The sequence below is a fragment of the Narcine bancroftii genome, chromosome 6, assembly GCF_036971445.1.
Source record: "Narcine bancroftii isolate sNarBan1 chromosome 6, sNarBan1.hap1, whole genome shotgun sequence".
Taxonomy (NCBI): Eukaryota; Metazoa; Chordata; class Chondrichthyes; order Torpediniformes; family Narcinidae; genus Narcine; species Narcine bancroftii.
Genome location: NC_091474.1, coordinates 25,375,229 through 25,397,676, shown reverse-complemented (window position 1 = coordinate 25,397,676; position 22,448 = coordinate 25,375,229). Strand labels below are relative to the sequence as shown.

Below are 22,448 nucleotides of genomic sequence, written 5' to 3'. Positions count from 1 at the left end.
TTAAGGAAGGAAATAGCTGATTTCTACAAAATTTCATAATGTCTACTCTAAATCTCATCCTGAAAGAGCTGTTGAGAAACTAAGCAGCCAATTGCCACTTCTTAACACGACCTTATTGCACAATTGCACAAAACTGCGATTCACCAAGGGTGATTTTTTTAAATTTAATTCGTTTTCAAGCTCTGTACAGGCAGCCATCACAGGGAAACAATTTAATGCTAGTTTTAGGTACATGCAAGTATATCTTGTTGCAAGAGCTAAACATTCAGTAAAATTTGGATTTTCAGATCAATAAAAATCCAACACGCTCAGCATTTTAATTCTGGACTACATTCTGGACAAATTGATGTTGTTCAAAATATCAACAGACATTTTTTCCCCCCCCAAGAGTTGCATTGAATCGAGGTTAACGCGAGAAATGGAGCTCTGATCATTTTGAAGGAAGCGTACAAAGCAGACCCACTGAGTCAGAAGGGAGCGTGGCAGCCATCCAGTGAGCCAGGCATCAGACCACCTGATATGGTGTGATCATTGATCTCAGATCACTGGCCTCTTCATCCGAGGTCAGTTTCAAACGCCCCACCAGTTCCATGATAAGGCTTTGGAAGATCCCGGCTCTCATTTTACCAATATTCAGTACAGATTCATGGTCTACCACCTCAATGCTGTCATACTTCTTCGTCACTTTGTTGGTGATGAGGGAGACACCAAACACCCGCAGGCCGCAGTGCCGAGCCACAATAACCTCCGGAACAGTACTCATTCCTGGAGTGACCAGCAGTAGAGGAATTGTTACACATCAAACATTAAAGACATTAAGACAAGTTGTATTCCTCAAAATTTATACTATGGATTTCCCTCCCCTGGAATGCTGTCTCACCAGCTGAGAATTTCCAATACTTATGTATATCAGTTGCCTTTCTCATAGCCTTAATCTGAAAATATTTTCCCAATTACTTCTGAAGCATTATTACAGGGTAGGAAACAAGACAACTAGTCTGCTGAGTCCCTCTTATCATGCCTACTCTGTGCTGGTCTAGCAAGAACCTATAGACCACCCATTCTCAACTTTTTTTTAGGCTTTGGCTCCCTTAGAACTCTACTCAAAGTTTATGGCCTCTTCCTGGTGAAGCAGTCTAGTTGGTTCCTGCTGTAATTTTCTCCTGCAGACTACATTAAAAAAACAAATTAAGAATATATTTTTTTAATGATTTCAGTCTGTGGCCTCCTGAAATGGGCTATGCCCTCCCCCACCACCTTCCCCCACCTGGGGCTGTTCAGCCCCCATTGAGAATGGGTGGTCTAGACAACTGTTATAATGTTCAATATGTATGTATAATGAAGTGGTAACATTCATCTCACTCTTTAACAACTGATGCTACCTCATCTACAGTGATGAATTTTGATGAGAAGTAGACAGGAATTTGACACAAACCTTAAGGCAGTACCAGCTTGATGGTGATGCTTGGCACTGCCTTGCTTAAAGCATACTCCTGTGTTAACCTATATTAGGTACCTCTAGTATTATCTCTGCTTCTACCACTTTGTCTGACAGCTTGTTACATATACCCACCACCTGTGGAAAGGTGCCTCTCAGGTCCCTTTTTAAAATTTTCCCCTCTCACATCATATGTATGCCCTCTAGTTTCATATTCCCTACCCTGGGTGGGTGGTGGTGGTGGTGGGGGTGGGGGGGGGGGGGGTGGAAAACTATGCCTCTCACAACTTTGTTCCAAGAAAAAAAAACATCTAGTGTCTCCTTACATTTCAAGCCCATCATCCCACCAACTTGCTAAATAATGGATTTTTCAGTTTAATGACATCTGTCCAATAGCTGGGTGACCACAACCACATACAATACTCCAAGTGTAGTCTCATTCTTCATTTGTAATATGGCATCCCTGCACTCGTCTTCCCTTGCAATTTTGAACAACAATGCTGAAGTCCAAAGACCATGTAAATGTAATTCTTTCACACTGCACCCTGTTAATGGTCAATTGCAAACCAATTTGCATGAAAATTCTTACCCACAGCATCAACTCCAAACTTTTGAAGAAGACATGCTTCGGCGATGGTCTCGAAGCTGGGACCTCCAACATAGCAGTAGACACCTTCATGCATTAGGTTATTGCAATCCATTTGAGTGCTTATATTCAGAGCCAGTTTGCCCAGCGCTCTATCGTATGCATCAGACATGCAAGGAAAGCGGGAACCAAACCTATGGACAAAGAACACCTTGATTATTTCCTCTTCCTTTCCCCAGTATTCTGCTGGAAGATGGAAATTAAATTAAAGATTTAAAACAAGGTAGAAGAAAGGGCCAGCATTATTCTGCTAATTAGGATTTGAATTTTTACACAATTCCACAAGCACAGCCTTCTATTCCTGCTACCTTGACACACAGCAAGTTTCACATTCTCACTGTGTTAGTTTTTCCGGAGTTCCCTGTGGGATTTATTAATGACTGTGAGGTTATGTGTACAACTTTGTTTGAATTTGCACAGTGTTTCCATCTTCCTTTTCAAAAGCTCTACTTGAATCTTGATCTCCTCTGCTTTAATACAATCTTTGTCTGCAGCCAAGAGGGAACCAGGATTTGAAACACAGCAAAGGCTGGAGGAACTCAGTTGACTTCACAGGCTCCATAGGAGGAAAGAGACAGTGCCAGCAGACTTGGGTCTAATAAGATGAAGGGAAGGGATTTGTACTGATAGAGAGCCAAATCTTTTCTTCTGGCTATCCATCCCATAGGATGATTATGGTTCCTTTCAGTCAGTTTGTGGGTTTGATATGTGCATCCTAGAGTGGCTGTATAGGCCAATCCTTGACAGGCACTGCTTGTAACATACTTGGCAGTTGACGCCTGAAGTGCCAACAGGGGCAGAAAGCTCTGATGGCTTTCCACCACTCTGAGTGATCTGGAGTCAAATCCTCCCATGTTGATGGGGCAATTGAGGCTCCTGAGCAGAACATTCTTGTGCCATCATTCCGGGCCTCCTAGTTTTCGGGTACCATTGGTCAGTTGGTTGTACAAGATGTCCTTGGGTAGTCTTCCATCAGGCATTCTGACAACATGTCCTGCCCAGCATAGTTGGGCCGACATCACCAAGGTTGAAACTGCTGGTATTCCAGCTTGAGAAAGGACCTCGATATTGGAGACCTTGTCTCGCCAGGTGATCTTCATCAGGGAACATAGGTGATGCTGCTGCAGTTAATCAAGCTGACATAAGTGACTCTAATATGGGCACCATGTCTCACATCCATATAGCAAGGCTGCTATGACAATGGCCCAGTGCACCTTGCACTTGGTAGCCAACCTGATTTTCTGTGACCAAACCTGAACTTCCAGCTGACCAAAGGCAAAGCAGGCCTTTCTGGTTCTAAATAGGAATCAGAGCAGATTGCTGAATAGGAAACAACAAACAGATGGAGAGATATTCAATTGCAAATGATGTAGCACTCAACATGCACCAAAACGATGCCCAGCCAATGGAAATGTCTGTAATAAGTGCAAAGGGCAGAATCATTATGCAAAGCAATATTTTTCCAAAGGGAAACAAAAGAGAAGTGAAACTGTACACTATATAAAAGAAAATGCCATTAGTGATACACTTTTTGTGGGCAAGGTAGTGCAGAAAAGTTCTAAACCAACAGACACTGAATAGCCAAGTGTGAACAGATTTGAGCAGGATAAATGGACTATGCTATTACATACAAATGGAACAAATATTCCTTTCAAGATGCACAACATGACACAGCGAGACTCAGAGGTTCCAATACTTGGGACAGAAAAGCTACTTTACTGGAGGAAGTAAATTCAAGATCCTACACTGTCAGAACAGAGGATGATCAAATATTGAGGAGAAATCAAAAGAGCCTGCTGAAAATGCAAGTGACACTGCAGGAACAGGCACATGCACAAGATCCAGTCTGCACAGCAACAGAGGAAACACCTCCAGTGCTAGACACTAGTAAATCAGCAGGGACGACACGAGCACCTGTGTTAAGAAGATCTACATGTGTTGTCAAAGCACCTGACAGGCTGAATCTCTAAAAGAAAAGTATACTTAACGTTTGTGCTGCTGATGTTTGTGTTGAACTTTATGTTGAAATGAATACTTTATTTGTGTATCATGTTGTTAGATTAAACATCTCAAGGAAAGGGAATATACTGATAGAGGGCTAGTGCTAATCCTGACCACTAGGGGGAGGAAGGAGATGAGCTGTAGCATCTTGGGTAGATTAAAAACTAGGTCTTGTCTGTGTGTGTTCTATCTAATAAATTAGAGATGTTTTACAAGAACAAAAGTTTATTACAAGAAAAGAAACATCACAGGATGGTCTTGGGACCCCTTATTTATCATTCAGATCAAAGAATTGCGCAGATGTCGGTACTTTCTATCAGGTGCAATTACAAATCAGAACAAAACAATAACTTGAATTTCCATTAAGGACAATGTAGCAAGAATATTGATGCATAAACAGGTCAAAGCATGGTTTGTGAAATGCTTGCTTTCTAATCCATGGATACTGTTAGCATTGCTGTTAGCACGACACCATTTACAGATTCTAATCTGGCACTGTCTGTAAGGAGTTAGTACATTCTCCTCGTGTCTGTGTGGGTTTCCTCCTCCTACCCCTCAAAATGTATGAGGGCTGTAGGTTAATTGGGATATTTGGGCAACACAGGCACATGGGCCTGAAACCATTCCAAAATTTCTAAAGAGTAGTTTCCTGAACTTTCCACAGACGCTACCGAGAGTTTCCCAGGATTTTCCGTGTTCAATTCCTTGATGAAAACATTTTCCTTTGTAATCCTCTTGTCAGTTAAACAATTAGAAGTTTTAGAAATTCAGAAAAAAATTAAAAAATACACCATTCTTCACAAATCTATCAGTTCTATTTAGATGTATGTGCCTGGTGCCCATGCCTGCCCAATGTCAAGTTTTAATCTCTCCACCGTGGTTGTTTTCGCTCAAAAAAAACCCAGAGGGTGACCAGATTGGGACTTGAAAATTGGATCATTTGGACAAAGACATTTTATTTTGTTATGACAGTCAGTTTGAGATCCAATAGAGAGTAGAGGATAATTAAAATTATAGATCCTTCTACCTCAATCATTTTTGGGAATTGCGGAGGGGATAGAGTTGTCCCTGAAACATTCCTCCTTTCACTTTGTAGAGATAAATGTGAAATAAAAACAATGCTGCAAATTCTTGGGTCAGACAGCAATGTGTGGAGAAAGAAATAAAAATAACATTTCAGATCGGCAATGAAAGGTCACTAACTTGAGACATTAATGTTGTTTTTCCCCCCACACATGCTGTTTAACCTGTTTACCATTTCCAGCCGTGGTGAACTGCTGTACATTTTAATCTGGCCCTGCCCCATTCTGTGACTGTACCCATGGCTCCTTCCCTCTTGGCCCTGTATAAAGGCTCCAACACCATAATCGCTCCCAAGAAAGCCTGGGTCAAAGCACAGGATGACCTTCAAGTGTTTTGTAAATAAAAACCTATTGTTCTGTAACTCCACTCTTTTGAGTTATTGATAATGCATCAATTTTATTTACAATTTTTTTCCAATGATGGAACAACTCTTGATGCCGAATAAGATGGAGATCAACCCACAATCACCAGAAGCCTCAGACTGTTTTGAACTCTGGCTATACTGCTTTGAGGTCTTTCTGCAAAATTCCTCTGGAATTGTGGCCACGGAGGCAATCAAGCTGCACCTACTCTTCTCCCGGTTTGGAGTGTTCCCGATGATCAGGGACACCTCAACGTTCAGGGAGGAAATGGACTTGCTTAAGGACCAGTACAGGGAGAAAGTCAATAAGGTATACACCAGGCACATGCTGGCCAACCGCAGACAGTGACTGGGTGAATCGAGCGACAAGTTCCTCTGGGCCCTGTGGGGACTCGCATGAATGAGCAACTTCCAGTCGGTGTCGGCTGCTCAAAACACTGAGGACATGATCTGGACACCTATGTTTCAGCCATCAGATTGGATTACATGCACTAGAAGCTACTCGATCAGAGCAACTTGGACTTTAAAGGGGTGATTGACCTCATGTAACATGGAAGCTTACTTGGCAAAAAGTGCAGGGTCCACACAGGAGCAGGATTGTAGACCAGCAGTCTGCTGTACGATGAGCGAGCCCAGCACAGCTGCTGACTCCCAGCAGTACCCAAAGTGGTACTTGTGCAGCCAAGCATCCCCAAAAATGCTGCCTGATGAAAGAAGTGGAGTGCTCTTAGTGCAGAAAGAAGGGACACTATGCGAAGATATGTCGATCGCCTTCCAATGCCAGCTCTACTGCATGCACAGCATTGGGGCTGTCATCTTGGCCACCATCATCTTCTGGAGATGACAACGCCATGATGGCCATCATCTTGGATACTATCAACCTCCAGGGATAACCATAGCACCGCATGGGTGCTGCTATTATGCTGCGAGACTACGAGTCAGCCCAGACCAAACCATAAACTGACTCTAGTCTCTGTGGTAATGGATCAAAGCAGCCCACATCAACTCTCCCAGTCCATGATGGACATCTCGATCAACAATTAGGTGATAATACCTTTTCGATAGCAGGAGGACTGAGAGTTTTATCCACCCAGATACGATGCAGCATTACTCCCTTAAAGCTATAAAGTCACTCTGGCCTCAAAAGTCGCACTCAACCAAAAGCCACAGCTGTACCAATGTGACGCTGACCATACGGGGCACGACTTACAAGGACTTTAAACTTTTCTGTGCACTAGTGCTGCTGGGGTTGGACTTTCGGTGCCGCCTCAAGAGTGTTACGATGCAATATGACAGTGCTCTCTTCCACCACCCCCCCCCCCCCCCACCCAGCACAGTTGGCAACCTGCAGTTTGTCAGCTGGCCTCCTGCTTTGCCCCCCCACCACCGTAACCCACACTCCCTCTATTGGTCCAACCAACACGTGGTCTCTTTACTCTCTATATTGATCCCCCATCACTGTTCATGAACCTCACCCCCAACTATAAACTAGTTGCTACAAGAAGCAGGTGATACAGTGAAAGGGACAGAAGTGCGGCGACTCCTGAATGAGGGAATCATTGAGGGCCGTACCAGCCTGAGGAGAGCTCAAGTAGTGGTGGTCAAGAGTGGGGTTAATCACTGAATGGTGATTGATTATAGCCAAACCATTAACCTCTATACACAGCTGGATGTGTATCCCCTCTCTCGCCTTGCAGATATGGTCAATTAAATTGCCCAATACTGTGTGTTCTCCATGATTGACCTGAAATCTGCCTACCACCAAGTCCCCATCCACCAGGAGAACTGCCTTCAAGGCAGATAGTCTCCTCTACCACTTCTTCAGGGTACCCTTTGGTATTACCAATGGTGTCTCAGTCTTCCAGCGGGAGATGGACTGGATGGTGGACCAAACTGACCTACATGTCACCTTCCCCCAACTTGGATGATGTCATGATCAGCAGCCATGATCTACAAGATCATGACCCCAACCCCCAGAAATTCCTCACAACTGCCAAACTCCTTAATCTAACCTACAACAAGGATAAATGTGTTTTCCACACTACCTGCCCTCCCCCAATGCCCTGTCCCAAAGGTCATTGGCCCTACCGCATGCACCCACAGCTAGAGCTCCCCTTCCCCCAGACTCAAGGCCCCTGACAAGCAAGGCCCGGGCAGCCTTCAGTCAGATGAAAGACGACATCACTAAGGCCGCAATGTACACAGTGGATGAATCTCACCATTGCAGGTGGAGAGTGATAAGTTTTTGCCCCTGGCTGCCAACCTTAATCAGGGAGGTCAGCCCATGGCAGCCTTCTCCCGTACCCTCCAACAGCCTGAAGTCCAACACTACTCTATTGAGGAGGCAGCTCAGGCACTAGTCGAGGCAGTGCGGCACTGGAGGCATTACCTGGCCAGCAGTCATTTTACCCTGCTCATGGACCAATGGGCTGTGTTATTCACATTTAACAACAAACAATGAAACAATGGGGGAAGATAAAGAATGATAAAATTTTGAGGTGGAGGATTGAATTCTCCATCTATAACTATGATATTCTGTATTGGCCGGGGAAGCTCAACAAGCCCCCACAATGACCTGTCCCAAAGGGAATGTGCCAGTGCATAGACAGACCACCACAAAACCCTCCACAATGACCTCTGCCACTCCAATATCATGAAATTTTTCCACTTAATCAAATCTGATAATCTGTTGTGCTCCATTGTGGAAGTCAGGGACATGACTAGGGACTACTGGGTCTACGCAGATTGTAAACCGCTCTTCTACCAACCAGATAGGGCACACCTGGTAAGCTCTTTTGAACGCTTGATTATGGAATTCAAGGGCCCCCTTCCCTTCACCAACCGTAACGTGTATTTCCTCATGGTCATCAGTGAGTTTTCATGTTTCCCCTTTGCCATCCCCTGCCTGGGCATGACCACAGTCAACAGGGCACTGTACAACTTATTCACTCTGTTCAGGAACCCATTGTACATCCAAAGTGACCAGGGGTCCTTGTTCATGAGCGACAAGCTATGCCAATACCTGCTGGCCAGAGATATCGTCACCAGCAGGACCACTAGTTATAATCTCTGAGGGAACAGCCAGGTAGAGAGGGAGGATCAGAGGGCTGCCAGTCTCTCACTGGCAGGAGGACCTTCCCGAGACATTCCATGCTATCAGGTCACTGTTATGTACTGCCACCAATGCTAGCCCTAATGAATGAATTTTCTCCTTCCCCAGGAAGTCCACTTTGGGAACTACCCTACCATCCTGGTTGGCATCCCCAGGACCAGTCCTGCTATGGAAACAAGTGAGGGGCCATAAAATCAACCCACAGGTCAAAAGACTCCAGCTCTTCCATGCGAACCCCCAATAATGCATGCATGGCCTACCCAGATGGGAGCGAGGAAACTGTCTATTTGGGACCTCGTGAGTGCGGGGGAAGCTGAGGAGCAAACCTGCCAAACAGCACCCCTCTTTCCATGGAGACACACTACATACCATCACTCCCTAATCCCATTCCTGCCCCAGTCTCTACAGTCAAGGTGCCATACCCCCCAGCAGGTCGACATAGCACTGGAGGTCCAGGACTCAACAATAGCCCCAGTCACAGCAGAGCAACCGGCTCCTTACCGGACACAACAGAAGACCAGGCTGCCGGACAGACTTAACCTGTAAGACTATGCCTCACTTCACCCCACTGGGCAAAATAAATAAGTGTGAATGTGGTGAACTGCCGTACATTCATTTATCTGGCTCTGCCACTTTCTGTGACTGTACCTGTGGCTCCTCCCTCTTCATCCTGTATAAAGGCTCCACCATTGTGGTGGTGCAAGGGGCAGCCTCTGAATCTGCAGGAGTGCAAGGGGACAGGACAACACCTGGCCGGCTGTCAATCAGTCGGCCTGAAAGGATCAAGCCCCACCCGGTCGGGTGTCAATCACCCTCCGGGATACAAGCCTGCGCCGGCCTCCCGAAGTTCACTCAAAGTTACTGCAGCCTCAGCCAGCCTGGCTCTGTGGAAGTCTTTGTGGATTAAAGCCTGTTGTACAGTCTTTACCTTGCGTGTATCTGATTCTGGCAAATAGCGCACCACAACCATTATAACCCCTCCCCAGAAAGCCTGGATCACAGCTCAGAATGACCTTTATGTTTATTGTAAACAAAAGCCTTTAGTTCTGTAACTAAAGTTATTGATAGCACATCACCGGCAATGGTTTTGTGTTTTAGATGGGGATAAACCTCAACACCAACAGATAGTCCAGATTTGCTGCAGGTTTCGTACAAGGATTGAAAGGGAGGGTGAATGTTGAGTAGAGAGGTACCGTTCATCATTGGGTCCTTGGAGAGGATTCAGCCCTGCCATGCCTGGCATATTAATGTGATCTTTGATGATCATAAAGTCTCCTGGGTTGTAATCATCTGCAATTGATCCAGCAGCATTGGTCACAATCAGAATTTCAGCACCCAGCAACCGGAACACCCGGACAGGAAAAGTCACCTTGGGAAAAAGAATGGGAGTGAGTGAATACAATGGTGCACAAAACAAATAGGAGCAGTCATTTAATTAGTAGAGTCTGCTTTGATATTTAATAGGGTCATTGATCCTACATCTTCCCACATCCCTGTGTCTGGGTTCAATCAACTTCAATGAATCTTCTTTCCATCAGAAGTCAAATGCTCAATTCAATTGGAAACTCCTAGCTCACGCCTCCCTGCAATTAAACCCATACATTCAGACACATTTTCAGCTCCTCATTTAAGAAAGGATGTGCTGACATTGGAGAGGGTTCAGAGGAGGTTCACTTGGAGGATTCCAGGAAAGAAAGGGTTATCATAGAAAGAGTGTTCGACAGCTCTTGGCCTGTACTTCAGGAGAATTAAGGGGTGGGGGGGGGGGGGGGCAGGAGAAATCTCATTGAAACATTTCAAATGTTGAAAGGCATGGACAGAGCAGATGCAGAAAAGCTGTTTCCCATGGTGGAAGAACAGAGATGCAGAGGAATTTCTTTAACCGGAGGACTGCAGCATTTGTTGCCACAGGCAATTGTGGAGGCCAAGTCCTTGGGTGTATTAGACCATAGACCACAAGATGTAGAATAAGAAATAGGCTATTCAGCCCATCAAATCTGATTGACATGTTCTTGATTAGCCAGGACAAAGGCTATGGGAAGAAGGCTCGACCATGGAGTGAGTGGGAAAATTGATCAGCTCAGGATTAAATGTCAGGGCAGACTCAATGGCCCATTTCTCTTCCTAGGTCTTAAGGATTGTTAGTGGAAAGTAGTATACACATCATATGACAGGCAGTGAATGTCTTCAGTGATAGAGAATCTAGCCACCTACTCTTAATTTTCAATTACATTATGATCTCCAAATTTCTTCATTATTCCCAAGGGTCAATATTGGTGCAGTGTATCCTATGTTGCAAGAAGAATCACCCAGCACTTCAAATCGTTTCCACCATCTCCTGGGGTGAATGAGAGTACCCAGAACTTGTCTGAATGAGTGCAACTGCAATAACAGCACAGGTTGCTGGGCCAGAAGGGCATTTTACTGTGCTGCATCTTTAAATTAAAAAAAAAACAAGACTAAATTGAACTCCAGCCCAAAACTAGCCAAAACAAATCAGCCCACTGGATTTATCTATCACTCATTCAAGTTCATTATCATCTGATTGCACAAGTACAACCCAATGAAACAGCATTCTCCAGTCCTCACACACAACCAGACATAACACATATACTAACAATATCTTCTTCTCTTTGGCTTGGCTTCGCAGACGAAGATTTATGGAGGAGGTAAATGTCCACGTCAGCTGCAGGCTCGTTTGTGGCTGACAAGTCCGATGCGGGACAGGCAGACACGGTTGCAGCGGTTGCAGGGGAAAATTGGTTGGTTGGGGTTGGGTTTTTCCTCCTTTGCCTTTTGTCAGTGAGGTGGGCTCTGCGGTCTTCTTCAAAGGAGGTTGCTGCCCACCGAAACTGTGAGGCGCCAAGATGCACGGTTTAAGGCGATAACAGCCCACTGGCGGTGGTCAATGTGGCAGGCACCAAGAGATTTCTTTAGGCAGTCCTTGTACCTTTTCTTTGGTGCACCTCTGTCACGGTGGCCAATGGAGAGCTCGCCATATAACACGATCTTGGGAAGGTGATGGTCCTCCATTCTGGAGACATGACCCACCCAGCGCAGCTGGATCTTCAGCAGCGTGGACTCGATGCTGTCGACCTCTGCCATCTCGAGTACTTCGACGTTAGGGATGAAAGCACTCCAATGAATGTTGAGGATGGAGCGGAGACAACGCTGGTGGAAGCGTTCTAGGAGCTGTAGGTGATGCCGGTAGAGGACCCATGATTCGGAGCCGAACAGGAGTGTGGGTATGAGAACGGCTCTGTATACGCTTATCTTTGTGAGGTTTTTCAGTTGGTTGTTTTTCCAGACTCTTTTCTGTAGTCTTCCAAAGGCGCTATTTGCCTTGGCGAGTCTGTTGTCCATCTCGTTGTCGATCCTTGTATCTGATGAAATGTTGCAGCCGAGATAGGTAAACTGGTTGACCGTTTTGAGTTTTGTGTGACCGATGGAGATGTGGGGGGGCTGGTAGTCATGGTGGGGAGCTGGCTGGTGGAGGACCTCAGTTTTCTTCAGGCTGAGTTCCAGGCCAAACATTTTGGCAGTTTCCGCAAAACAGGACGTCAAGCGCTGAAGAGCTGGCTCTGAATGGGCAATTCAGAGCCAGTTCTTCAGCGCTTGACTAACAATATATACACAGAACAAATATACATGCAAAATGAACAAATAGTTAATAGTATTCTCGGATGGTTAGTGTGTGCAGCTCATTTAGTTGCTCAGAATTCTCATTGCCCATGGGAAGAAGTTGTTTCTCAGCCTGGTGATTCTGCCTCTGGTACTTTTGCATCTCTTGCCCGATGGGAGTAGTTGAAGTTTACTATGTGCACGGTGGAAGGGGTCCTAATGATTTTGCATGCCCTCTTCAGACAACGATCCCAGTAGACCATTGATTTGGGGGGTGGGGGAGGGAGACGCCAGTGATCTCTCTGCTGCTCACTTAGTCCTATGGATTGATCTCTGATCCAATTCCATACAGCCACTGTACCACACTATGATGCAGCTGGCCAGCTGTGTCATTGTGTGATCAAGACAGACAAATTGATGCAGGCTCCCCCTCCAGGTCAAACATCACTGGTTTGTCACTGTGTCCATATCTTAAAATGCCCTACCCAGCAGGATGGTGGGGGAGTACCTTCAGCAGAGCAATTGCAGCCATTCCAGAACACATTTCCTCACTACTTTCAAGGGGAGGAGCAGTAACTGGTGGCCTGGTGAATGATGATCAGATCCTGAGTGTTCATGTTAAGTGATCCATTCGTTTAGAGGCCATTTCCCATTTCCAGACTTTCCACCAGGAGAAAACATTCTCCAACTATCAATGTGTAGAAATGATACCCTGATTGCCAATTTCCACAAGAGGCCCACGTTCCACTGCATTTACTGTGCTGCCATTAGATTGTGCTTCCACTATCTTAATGGGCAAAAACATTTGCTGCAAGATGCATTAGCTCATGTAAACCTGGGTCAATGTCTTCATCTCCATGGGATTTTCTTTCAGTTTTAGTTAGTGTGCATTCATTCTAAAACTGGCTCATTTCGACCCTCAAACTATGCAGTTAAAGAAAAGTAAATTAGTGATCTATCTTATAGTGGTATAATAATCCCAGAACATTGTTAAAATGCAGGGTCAAGATGGGCATTCTACAGCTGCAATTGGATGAAATTCTCTTCAGCAGTCTTGACCAGGGACCACCTCAACAGCAAGATCTCCACAGAGCCCTGATCTGGCTTACTAATCATCAAATATCCCATACTTATAGTTGTGCCTTCAGCTGCCATGGTCTTGAGCTTTTCAATTCTCCCACTAAACATCCTTTGTAAACTTCCTGCTGCTTCTTAAAACATACTCAACTAGAAAGAATTTAACTCAACAGTCATAATATTTTATTACATGACTCAGTGTTAAAATTTTCTTGGTAATCATTGCTGTAAGAGGAGTTTCCTCACATCAAGGTGGCTATTTAAATGCCAAATAATCCTATGGTGGCAAGCCTTTTTGGAGAATAACAACTAAGCAATATAGTAATTTAACACAGACTAGATGGATGAAATGGTCTTTCTGTGCTGTAGTGTTCTATGGTTCAGTTTGTCCCAAAAGAGTGTACACATTTAATGTGCAACCGATTCAAACAATTTGAGAAAGCACAACATCTAGTCCCAATTAGACTGATGTTGAAAGTATTGTGCACATGAATGGAGAATTTCCCTCTTCCAAAATGAATTTATACATAAGGTTCTGTAGTCAACCAGAGATCTTGAGAAGATCATATAGAAATACAGCAATTATTGGATTGAATAACCATCACCATCATATGCAAGGTTTCTTTTAATTGTGTTTTGATATCTTGGTCCTGTGGTAACCACTATCTCATGCAAGGAGTACTTCAGCTGTTGCTCTTACCTTTGTGAGTGGGTACCCTTCATACATGTGGAAACGCCCCTGCATGCAAACACAGGTCTTCCCCGCCAACTCTCCAAATACAAGTTGACCAGCGTGTCCTGACACTAAACGAAGAGGTCAATGATCAGTTACCAACCATTTCCAATACATTGCACCCATAATCCCTTTTTCTTTACAAATAGGAGCTCATGTAAACCATGGTGGCTAAGCCGCAACATGCACAGAAACCTGTTCACTCATCTACCCACTCCCCAACACATACTTATTGATCAGCATTTTCATCCTCATTTGCCAATCCTTTGCTTACAGAATGCTGCCCTTCATTAGTCGGGGATTGACTTCAAGAGTCAGGAGGTAATGTTGAAGCTCTATAAAACTCTGGTTAGACTACACCTGTAATATAGTGTTCAGTTTTGGTCAATTCACTACTGGAAGGATATCAAAGCTATGAAAAGGGTGCAGAGGAGATTTACCAGGATCATGCCTGGATTAGAGAACGCATTTTATAAGGCAAGGTTAACAAAGCATGGGCTTTTCCCTTTGGAGTGAAGGATGAGAGGTGACTTTCTTTCTTTATGAGTTTAACATAATAATCTGCCAATATAACACAGGACTATCATAGCATATGCACATCATATAATTAATATAAATGCATTTACAACAAATTTCACCCATAATTGTTAATTTGGCATTATTTGTTAAAATAATTATGAATATAAACTACTTGAGTTACTTTATACCAACACCTGTCATACCTTTGTATAATACCCAAGTAATTGTTAATATTGTATCGAATTTTCTCTAACCTTAAATATGTCATTACATAATGTGCATGAGTCAGTGAGAGTTCATCTTTCCATTTCATTAAAACTGCTTGTCTGGCTATCAACGTGCTAAAAGTTGAAAGTTTTTCTTGAGATGCCAACAAAAGTATATTGGGAACATGATCTCAATATAACATTCTCAGATGAGGATTAGTATTCCACTTTTAGTTTGATCAATGATTCTTCATTTTGTGCAAGACATTGTTTATTACAATTTAAGGTGGTACATAGAATACATATGTCTAAACTCAAATTATCCTATTTCTTTGCAGGATGTTGACCCACGATGTGAAGAATGCAACATTTTTTGAAGCCTCATTGCTTCAAGTTTTGAGAAAGTCCCAAATTAGGAAGATTTTGGGAGAATATCTTTCAATCTTTATCAATGAATTAAAATAGACCCATGCCCTTTAATTGCCTTGTTTGTTTTTTCTTGAGAGGTGGCTATAAGAAAATGAGAGTTATAGATATGGAGGACAGCCAACACCTTTTCCACAGGGCAAGAGCAGCAAATACCAGAGGACATTTGTCCAAGGCAAGGAGATGAAGGTTTAGGAAAGACATCAAGGGTAAGTTTTTTTTATTATAAGTACAGAGAGTAGGGGGTGCCTGGAATGCATTGCAGGGGTGGTGGTGGAGACTGGTACAATAGGGCCATTTAAGACTCAGACAAGTATATGAACACAAGAGAAATAGAGATTAATGGATGGAAGATTTTGTTTCTTGAGTAGGTTTATTTAATTTCTTTTCTTAAGACATACAGTATGGTAACACGCCTTTTTCCAACCAATTTATCCAATCCCCTTTGAAAGTTCACATTTCAAAATGCTTCTATCATTATCATGATAATGGTTTTGCCTCATCTTTCTGCCAGCTCTTGGAATCACCTTTAAATCTGGGCCCTTCAATTACCAAGACTGCTGTCACTCATAACAGATTCAGTTGTTTATTCCACACTATCTTTTAGTTCTCAATGTTACATACCTGTGCTTTTAGGGAAATTGGGGATATCAGTATATTTGAAGGACTCCTGATCTGTGAATGTCTCAGCAAGCATTCCCAGTCCAGAGCCACAGATTATTGCAACCTTTGGTCGATGTTTGGTCTTCATTAACAACCATTCTGCTGTCTCCAGATAAGTCTCATAACTGAAACAAACCAGACAAAATAAAGAACAAACAGAATGCAATATTTTCCAAACAGAAGAAAATCCCTGTGGGCAACAATATTCTTATCCATTTGGAGCCAATAATAACCATAGTTAATTTGCGATTTATTCAACAAACCTGTATGTCTCCCTCCCTAACTCTGCTCCATCTCAGCCCTCCTGCTGTAGACAGCTTACTGTCTCCACTCCCTTTAAACTAGAACACCAGCTGTTCTTACTTTAAATTTTAAATTTAAACATACAGTACAGCCCTTCCAACCCATGCCAGTCAAATACCTTAATTAACCCACAAGCCACATATGTTTTGAAAGTAGGAGGAAACCAGAGCACCCGGAGGAAACCCAAGCAGACACAGGGAGAATGTATAAACTCCTTGCAGACATCACCAGATTCAAACTTTGGTTGCTGAAGCTTCAGTAGTGATGCACCAACCGTTACGCTAACCATGGCACCCACTTTGACACCTCTCCACAACCTTTCACTTACTCAAATTTCTACTGTCCTGACTTGCCCTGCAACCCATTTTCCTATCATTTATGTTTTTCATCCACACTCTGTCCTGCTACACCAGCACATCAATTTTAAAATTCTCCTCTTTGTTTTCAAGTACCACTGTCTCATGCCTCCAAATTTCTATTCTCCCCAACAGAATAAGATATCATACACCAACAATCTTGAACTCTGGTTTTTGGCTTCCATGCCAAGTAGATCTTTTATATCCAAATCACTCAGATTTTATACAGTTCTATTATAAACTTCTCCTCAGGCTTCCCACCCTCCTCTTCCCCAACCCCCCTCCAAAAAAAAATAGCCCAGCCAAGCCATTCTCATTTAAGTGATAATATTTTCCATCTTAGCTACATCCTTGCACAATCACATTTTATAAGGTGGCAACCAGAGCTGTACTAGAATACTAGATGACTTGACTAGAGTTGGGAAAAATTCTCTCATAACCTATTCATCTTAAATATTGTCTCAAATAAAAGAAAATATCCTATACACCATTTTAATCACCTTACCAATCAATCTTATCCCCTTGAGGAATCTCTGGACATACACTCCTAGTTCTTTCTGCTCTAACCAAACCCATTTCCTAGCCCCTTGCTTTGTTCCAGCACCCCAATAGGACTATTTCAGAATTCTTTGGATTAAATCCTATTTTCGTGCCCAATTAATCAATCCATTTAGATTTTCCTGCAACCCAACTAAGAAGTAGGTATCAACTAAGAAGAAAAATACATACCAAATCATATCTGTAGAATGCATCATGTTGAATCTCAAGTAACCTTCTTCCGCCCAATCATTAACTAAACTCCCATTTACCTAGCCAGGCTCTCAATTTATGCTTACAAGAAACATTGAGTACCAATTAACTTACAGGCTTGGAATCAGGTGATTGGCTCAATGAAAGAATATGATTAGCCATGGTTTGGGAGGAGAAGTTAATGGAGAAACTCAATACATTTTTTTTCACTTAAAAGTTTCTATCAAGTCATAAGTTAAGTGCATGTGATGAATAAATCAATGCCTCAATTCATGAACAGGAGAAGAGATTGTTAACCCTTTGAAGTATAGATAAAAACTAAGGACAAAATGACTGTTCCTCTAGGCTTCTTGTGGAACTTTTTCTTGTGGATGTTGAGTGCAAGGCCCATCCTCTTTTGAAGCTCAGTGTCGGAGCATGCACAAATGCAAGCATCGTTTACGTACTGCAGGGATGATAATGTTTCTGTAGTGTAGTCACCTTTGAGTTCAAAATATTATTTCTACTCCCATAAGAATTTTGGAGCTGATATGTCCCATTGCATTAAGGAAGACAGTGAAAGTTTGGGACATTTATGCAATTCAAGTTCAAGTTTATTGACATCTGATTGTACATATACACATACAATCCAAAAAAATTACATACCTCCAGACTATACACCCTACACACAAACGACATATATACACGGTGATCCAAAGTAAATGTACAGTAAAATCCCTGGTATCCGGAATTCACGCAACAAGCAGCCTCAAGCAATCAGCAAAAAAATCGAGGAAAATAAACTTTAAAAATTAAAATAAATATGAATGAAATAATAGGTAACAAGCACATAAGTTTGTAAAAGTAAATGTTCTCTGAAGTAACATGCAAACATTTGGTGAAGATGGGAGTAAATATTCACCCAGTGGAATGCCTTAGTCGTAGCAGCTGTTTGAATAAAGATGTATGAAACAGCAATGGCGTCGCTGAAGAGCTGGTTGACGCTGCTCACTGTTGGGGTGACTCTCTTAAAGTGTCTCCTTATCCCTGCTTAGTCAGAGTCACCCACAGTCAGAGGCTTTATCTGTAAACTCGGGGGGCAGAGGCATTAATGATTTATAATGTTATTGTTAATCTTTCAGACAGCTCTGTGGAGGGGGAGGAACCTGCAAATCATTCAGTGATGGTTAAATGTTTTCAAAGAATGTGACTGAAAATAAAGTAAATTGCTTTAAGGTTGATAAGATTCATGGAAGTGAAGTTTGATCAGGGTAAGTACAGTATAGTATTTTTGTATTTTGTCTTTTAAAGTGTTTACTTTTAATGTAGGTGTATTAGTTAGCATTGTACGAGTAAGTCTCAAGCAACCAGAAAATACAGTTATCCAGCATCCCCATAGATGCCAGATACCAGCGGTATTAAAAAAATCTACAGATTTCTAGGGTTGTTTAACAGTCTCCTGTCTGTGGGAAGAAGCTGTTTACCAGCTGGCAGTCTTGATTTTTATGCTCCTGTACCTCTTTCTTGAAGGTAGTGTTTCAAAGATATTGTGGACTGGATGGTAAGAGTCCTCAATGATTCCGTGAGCCCTCTTTAAGCACTGCTCCCTGTAGATGTCATTGATAGTGGGAAGGGAGACCCCAGTGATCTTCTGAGCAGTTTTGATCACCCTCCATACTGACCTCTGATTTGATGCTTTGCAGCTACCATTCCACACAGTAATGCAGCCAGCCTGGATACTCTCTGTTGTGCTTCTGTAGAATGTTGTTAGGATGGTGGCTGGTAGCCTTGCCCTCCTCAACCTCCTTAGGAAGTATAGGTGTTACTACATCTTCCTGACTAATGAGGAGGTGTTGTGGGTTCAGGATAGGTCATCCTTTAAATAGACACCAAGGAAATTTGTGCTCGCCACTCTCTCTCCAACAGAGACATTGACGTGTAGGGTGAGTGGTCTTTCTCCTGAAGTCCACAATCCTTTGTCTTGTCCACATTGAGGCTCAGGTTACTGCTTTTGCACTACTGTACAAGACTTTCAACCTCCTCTTTGTAAGTTGACTCATCATTGTTGCAGATGAGTAGTATTAAATTGTAGGCGTTGCTAAATCTCGCCCCAGAAAAAAGAGCAGTGTCCAGCTGAGAAAACCATGTTATGCCTTTCATTTATTAAATGCTCCTCTATTACAGAACTAGTGAGCTGACCTCACTGATAAAAGGCAAAGGAGGAAAAACCCAACACCCAACCCCAACCCACCAATTTTCCCCTGCAACCGCTGCAACCATGTCTGCCTGTCCCACATCGGACTTGTCAGCCACAAACGAGCCTGCAGCTGACGTGGACATTTACCCCCTCCATAAATCTTTGTCCGCGAAGCCAAGCCAAAGATTACAGAACTACCACTTAAATCCCACTCCATGGTCACACATTGGCTGCATCCCGCACATGACCAGAAAGCTTTCCCTGCTCTCAACTGGCCCACCCTTTTGAAACTGAACCTGGCAGTACAGTTTAACTCTGGTCATCACTGACCTTGGGTCCTTTGTACACCCATTGGTCTGTATCATGGCTTGCAAACACAGGATGAAAATACATTTCTGAGGGGAGGAGTCCCACAGGTTCCCCCTTTCATTGGAGTCCCAGGTCTTGATAGGTCAATGAAGACCATGCCTGAAGATGATTGAACAATACCGAAGAAAAGACTTTGGGGCTTAAGTGTCTTACAACAAATGAGGCAGGCTGTTTAGGTGGATAGAATTCCATTTGGGTGTTATGATTGAATCAGGTGCTGATAATCCATGATTTAGAGACAGCTCCCACATCAGATCACAGATTGGTACTGAATTCAACCTTGGAGATGAGGAAAGAGAAATGACTTGTATTTCCTGAACACCTTTAGAGCATGAGAACATAAGAAACAGGAACAGGAATCGACCATCTGGCCCGTCACACCTGGTCCACATTCAATAAGACCATGGTTGATCTGGCCATGGACTCAGCTCAACCTGCCTGCCTTTTCCCCACAACCCTTATTTCCCCTAATATGTAAAAATTCTGTCTTGAGTATATTCCATACGACAGAATCTACTGCTTCTTTGGGCAGATAATTCCACACTCTCTGTAACAGCTGCCCTGCCACTGGTGCAGACTCACGGAGAGTGGGAACGGAGACACAGCGCTCCCTTTAAACTAGAACACCAGCTGTTCTGACTTTAAATTTTAAATTTAAACATACAGTACAGTCTTTCCAACCCATGCCAGTCAAATACCTTAATTAACAACAGCCTCTGTACAGGCTTTAAATGATATGTCAATAGAAACGATGCTGCTTTTATTTAAAGGCCCACACCATGGGGTCTGTGCCCAGGATGTTGGCGCCTATAAAATGCAGCAGCCATGAGGGGTTGCAGACTCTGGGGAAAGTGGAGGATTGGTGCAGGGCACCAGAAAATGGGAAGAGCACCCCCACCCCCTCCAGCTCCCCTATTTGAGGAGAAGCAGAGGAGATGACCCACAGAACGGTGACCTCAGCAGTGGACCAGTGGGTGTGTTCTGCAACTGAAAGACCCTGACAAGTGGTGACACGAAGCAAGGAACTCATACAGACTGTGGGTTGCTGGAGACTGCAGTCAAAGGACTCACACCAGGCTGCAGACTGCTGGAGACAGGCTTGAAACTGAAGGGGTATAAGGTTCGGATCTGGGATGCGAGAGGGTGCCGAGGGCACTGAAGTGTACCTAATCGTATTGGAGGTTTGGATCTGGAGCTCGGATTGCCGATGGTTTGGATTGGACTCTGTGTGACTCGGGGGGAGTGGGGGGGGGGGGGGGGCGTGGGGAGTCTTTTTTGCTTCTCTTTCCCTGACTGTAAGAAGTGCTTCAGGGAATTTCTGCCAAAGGCAAATTTGTCTTTCTTACAGCAAACAAAAGGCAATTTCACGTAATATGGTGCTTTTTTATTACATGACAATAAATTGAATCTGAATCTTGAGAAGCAGTTCCCCCTCATCGCCATCCTAAATTTCAGTGGAAGTATACTGACTGGTTGGCCAACTCAGTCTCCACCTCACTCAGTATCCTGCCCTTTTATTGTGCATCCCTTGGCTTTGTGGCTGTTCCCACTGACCACCCCCCCCCCCCCAACCCCACCCCATGCATTACTTCACATTTCTCAGGAACAATCGGATTTCTCCCCAAATGGTCAGAGTATTTGTACCTTTGACAGCTGTGAAGCTTTCTTCCTCACTGTAAAAAAAGTAATTTTTAAATTAACTTGAATTGAACTGCCATACAGTTTAAAAATAAGCTTTGTTTAATGTGCTATCCAGACAAGTCAACTCATTCAGCAAGGACTGTAATAAATAAACAAATACGTAAATCAAGAGAAGTTTAGGGTATAGTGTTTTAGTAAGTCAGGGAGTGCTGGTGCAGTGTCACAGAGAGAAAGTGCAGGATATAAGGGTGTCAATTTAAAACAGAGATGCAAAGAAATTTCTTTTGCCAGAGGGTCGTGAATCTGTGAAACTTGTGGCCACGGGTGGCTATGGAAGTGAGGTCATTGAGTGTATTTAAGGCAGAGATTGCAGGAATTTGATTAGTCAGGGCATCAAGGGATATGGGGAGTAGGGCTGAGAGGGAGGATCAATTAGCACATGATTCGAATGGTGGAGCAGAGATGATGGGACAATGGGCCTACTGCTGCTCCTATATCTTGTGTATAAAGTAAGTCTACAACAGTGCAGGGGCATCATGTTTTCCCAATGAAAGGCCCATTTAAGAGCCTAATAATAGCAAGAGAGTAACTGTCCTCGAATCTGGATTTCTTTATCTTCCTTTGAGATTAAAGTCTAAACTATTCCTATATATTACAAAAGCAAAAGACTAAGTACTGAGCCCACCCAAAACCTGCTAGTTGAAGAACAACTGAAAAACCTCCCATCAGCCTATTGGTTCCTGCCACTGAACCAATCTTGGACATAATTTTCCACTTTTCCTTTAATCCACTGGGCCATAATGTTCACATCCCAACCTCTTGTTGAGTGAATCCATTCCCTTCCTTCTGCCTGCCACCATGAAGCAATGCCCTATGATCATTAACCCATCTGTTTACTTGTCACATTGCTAAGTGAGAAGGGATCTTTTATGAGCAGACTAACGGGGTATCTCCAACATCTGTATCG

At 43.4% G+C, this 22,448-nt stretch overlaps 1 protein-coding gene across 1 annotated transcript; it reads right to left on the bottom strand.

Moving 5' to 3' along the window:
* Nucleotides 1-505: 505 nt before the first annotated feature.
* Nucleotides 506-17,297, bottom strand: pnp4a (purine nucleoside phosphorylase 4a). Its single transcript, XM_069888036.1, has 6 exons — nucleotides 17,275-17,297; nucleotides 15,848-16,011; nucleotides 14,040-14,143; nucleotides 9,835-10,010; nucleotides 2,028-2,218; nucleotides 506-765 (listed from the first exon to the last, which is right to left on the bottom strand). The coding sequence occupies exons 1-6, from the start codon at nucleotides 17,295-17,297 to the stop codon at nucleotides 506-508; spliced, it is 918 nt and encodes a 305-aa protein (XP_069744137.1).
* Between the last annotated feature and the right edge of the window lie 5,151 nt (nucleotides 17,298-22,448).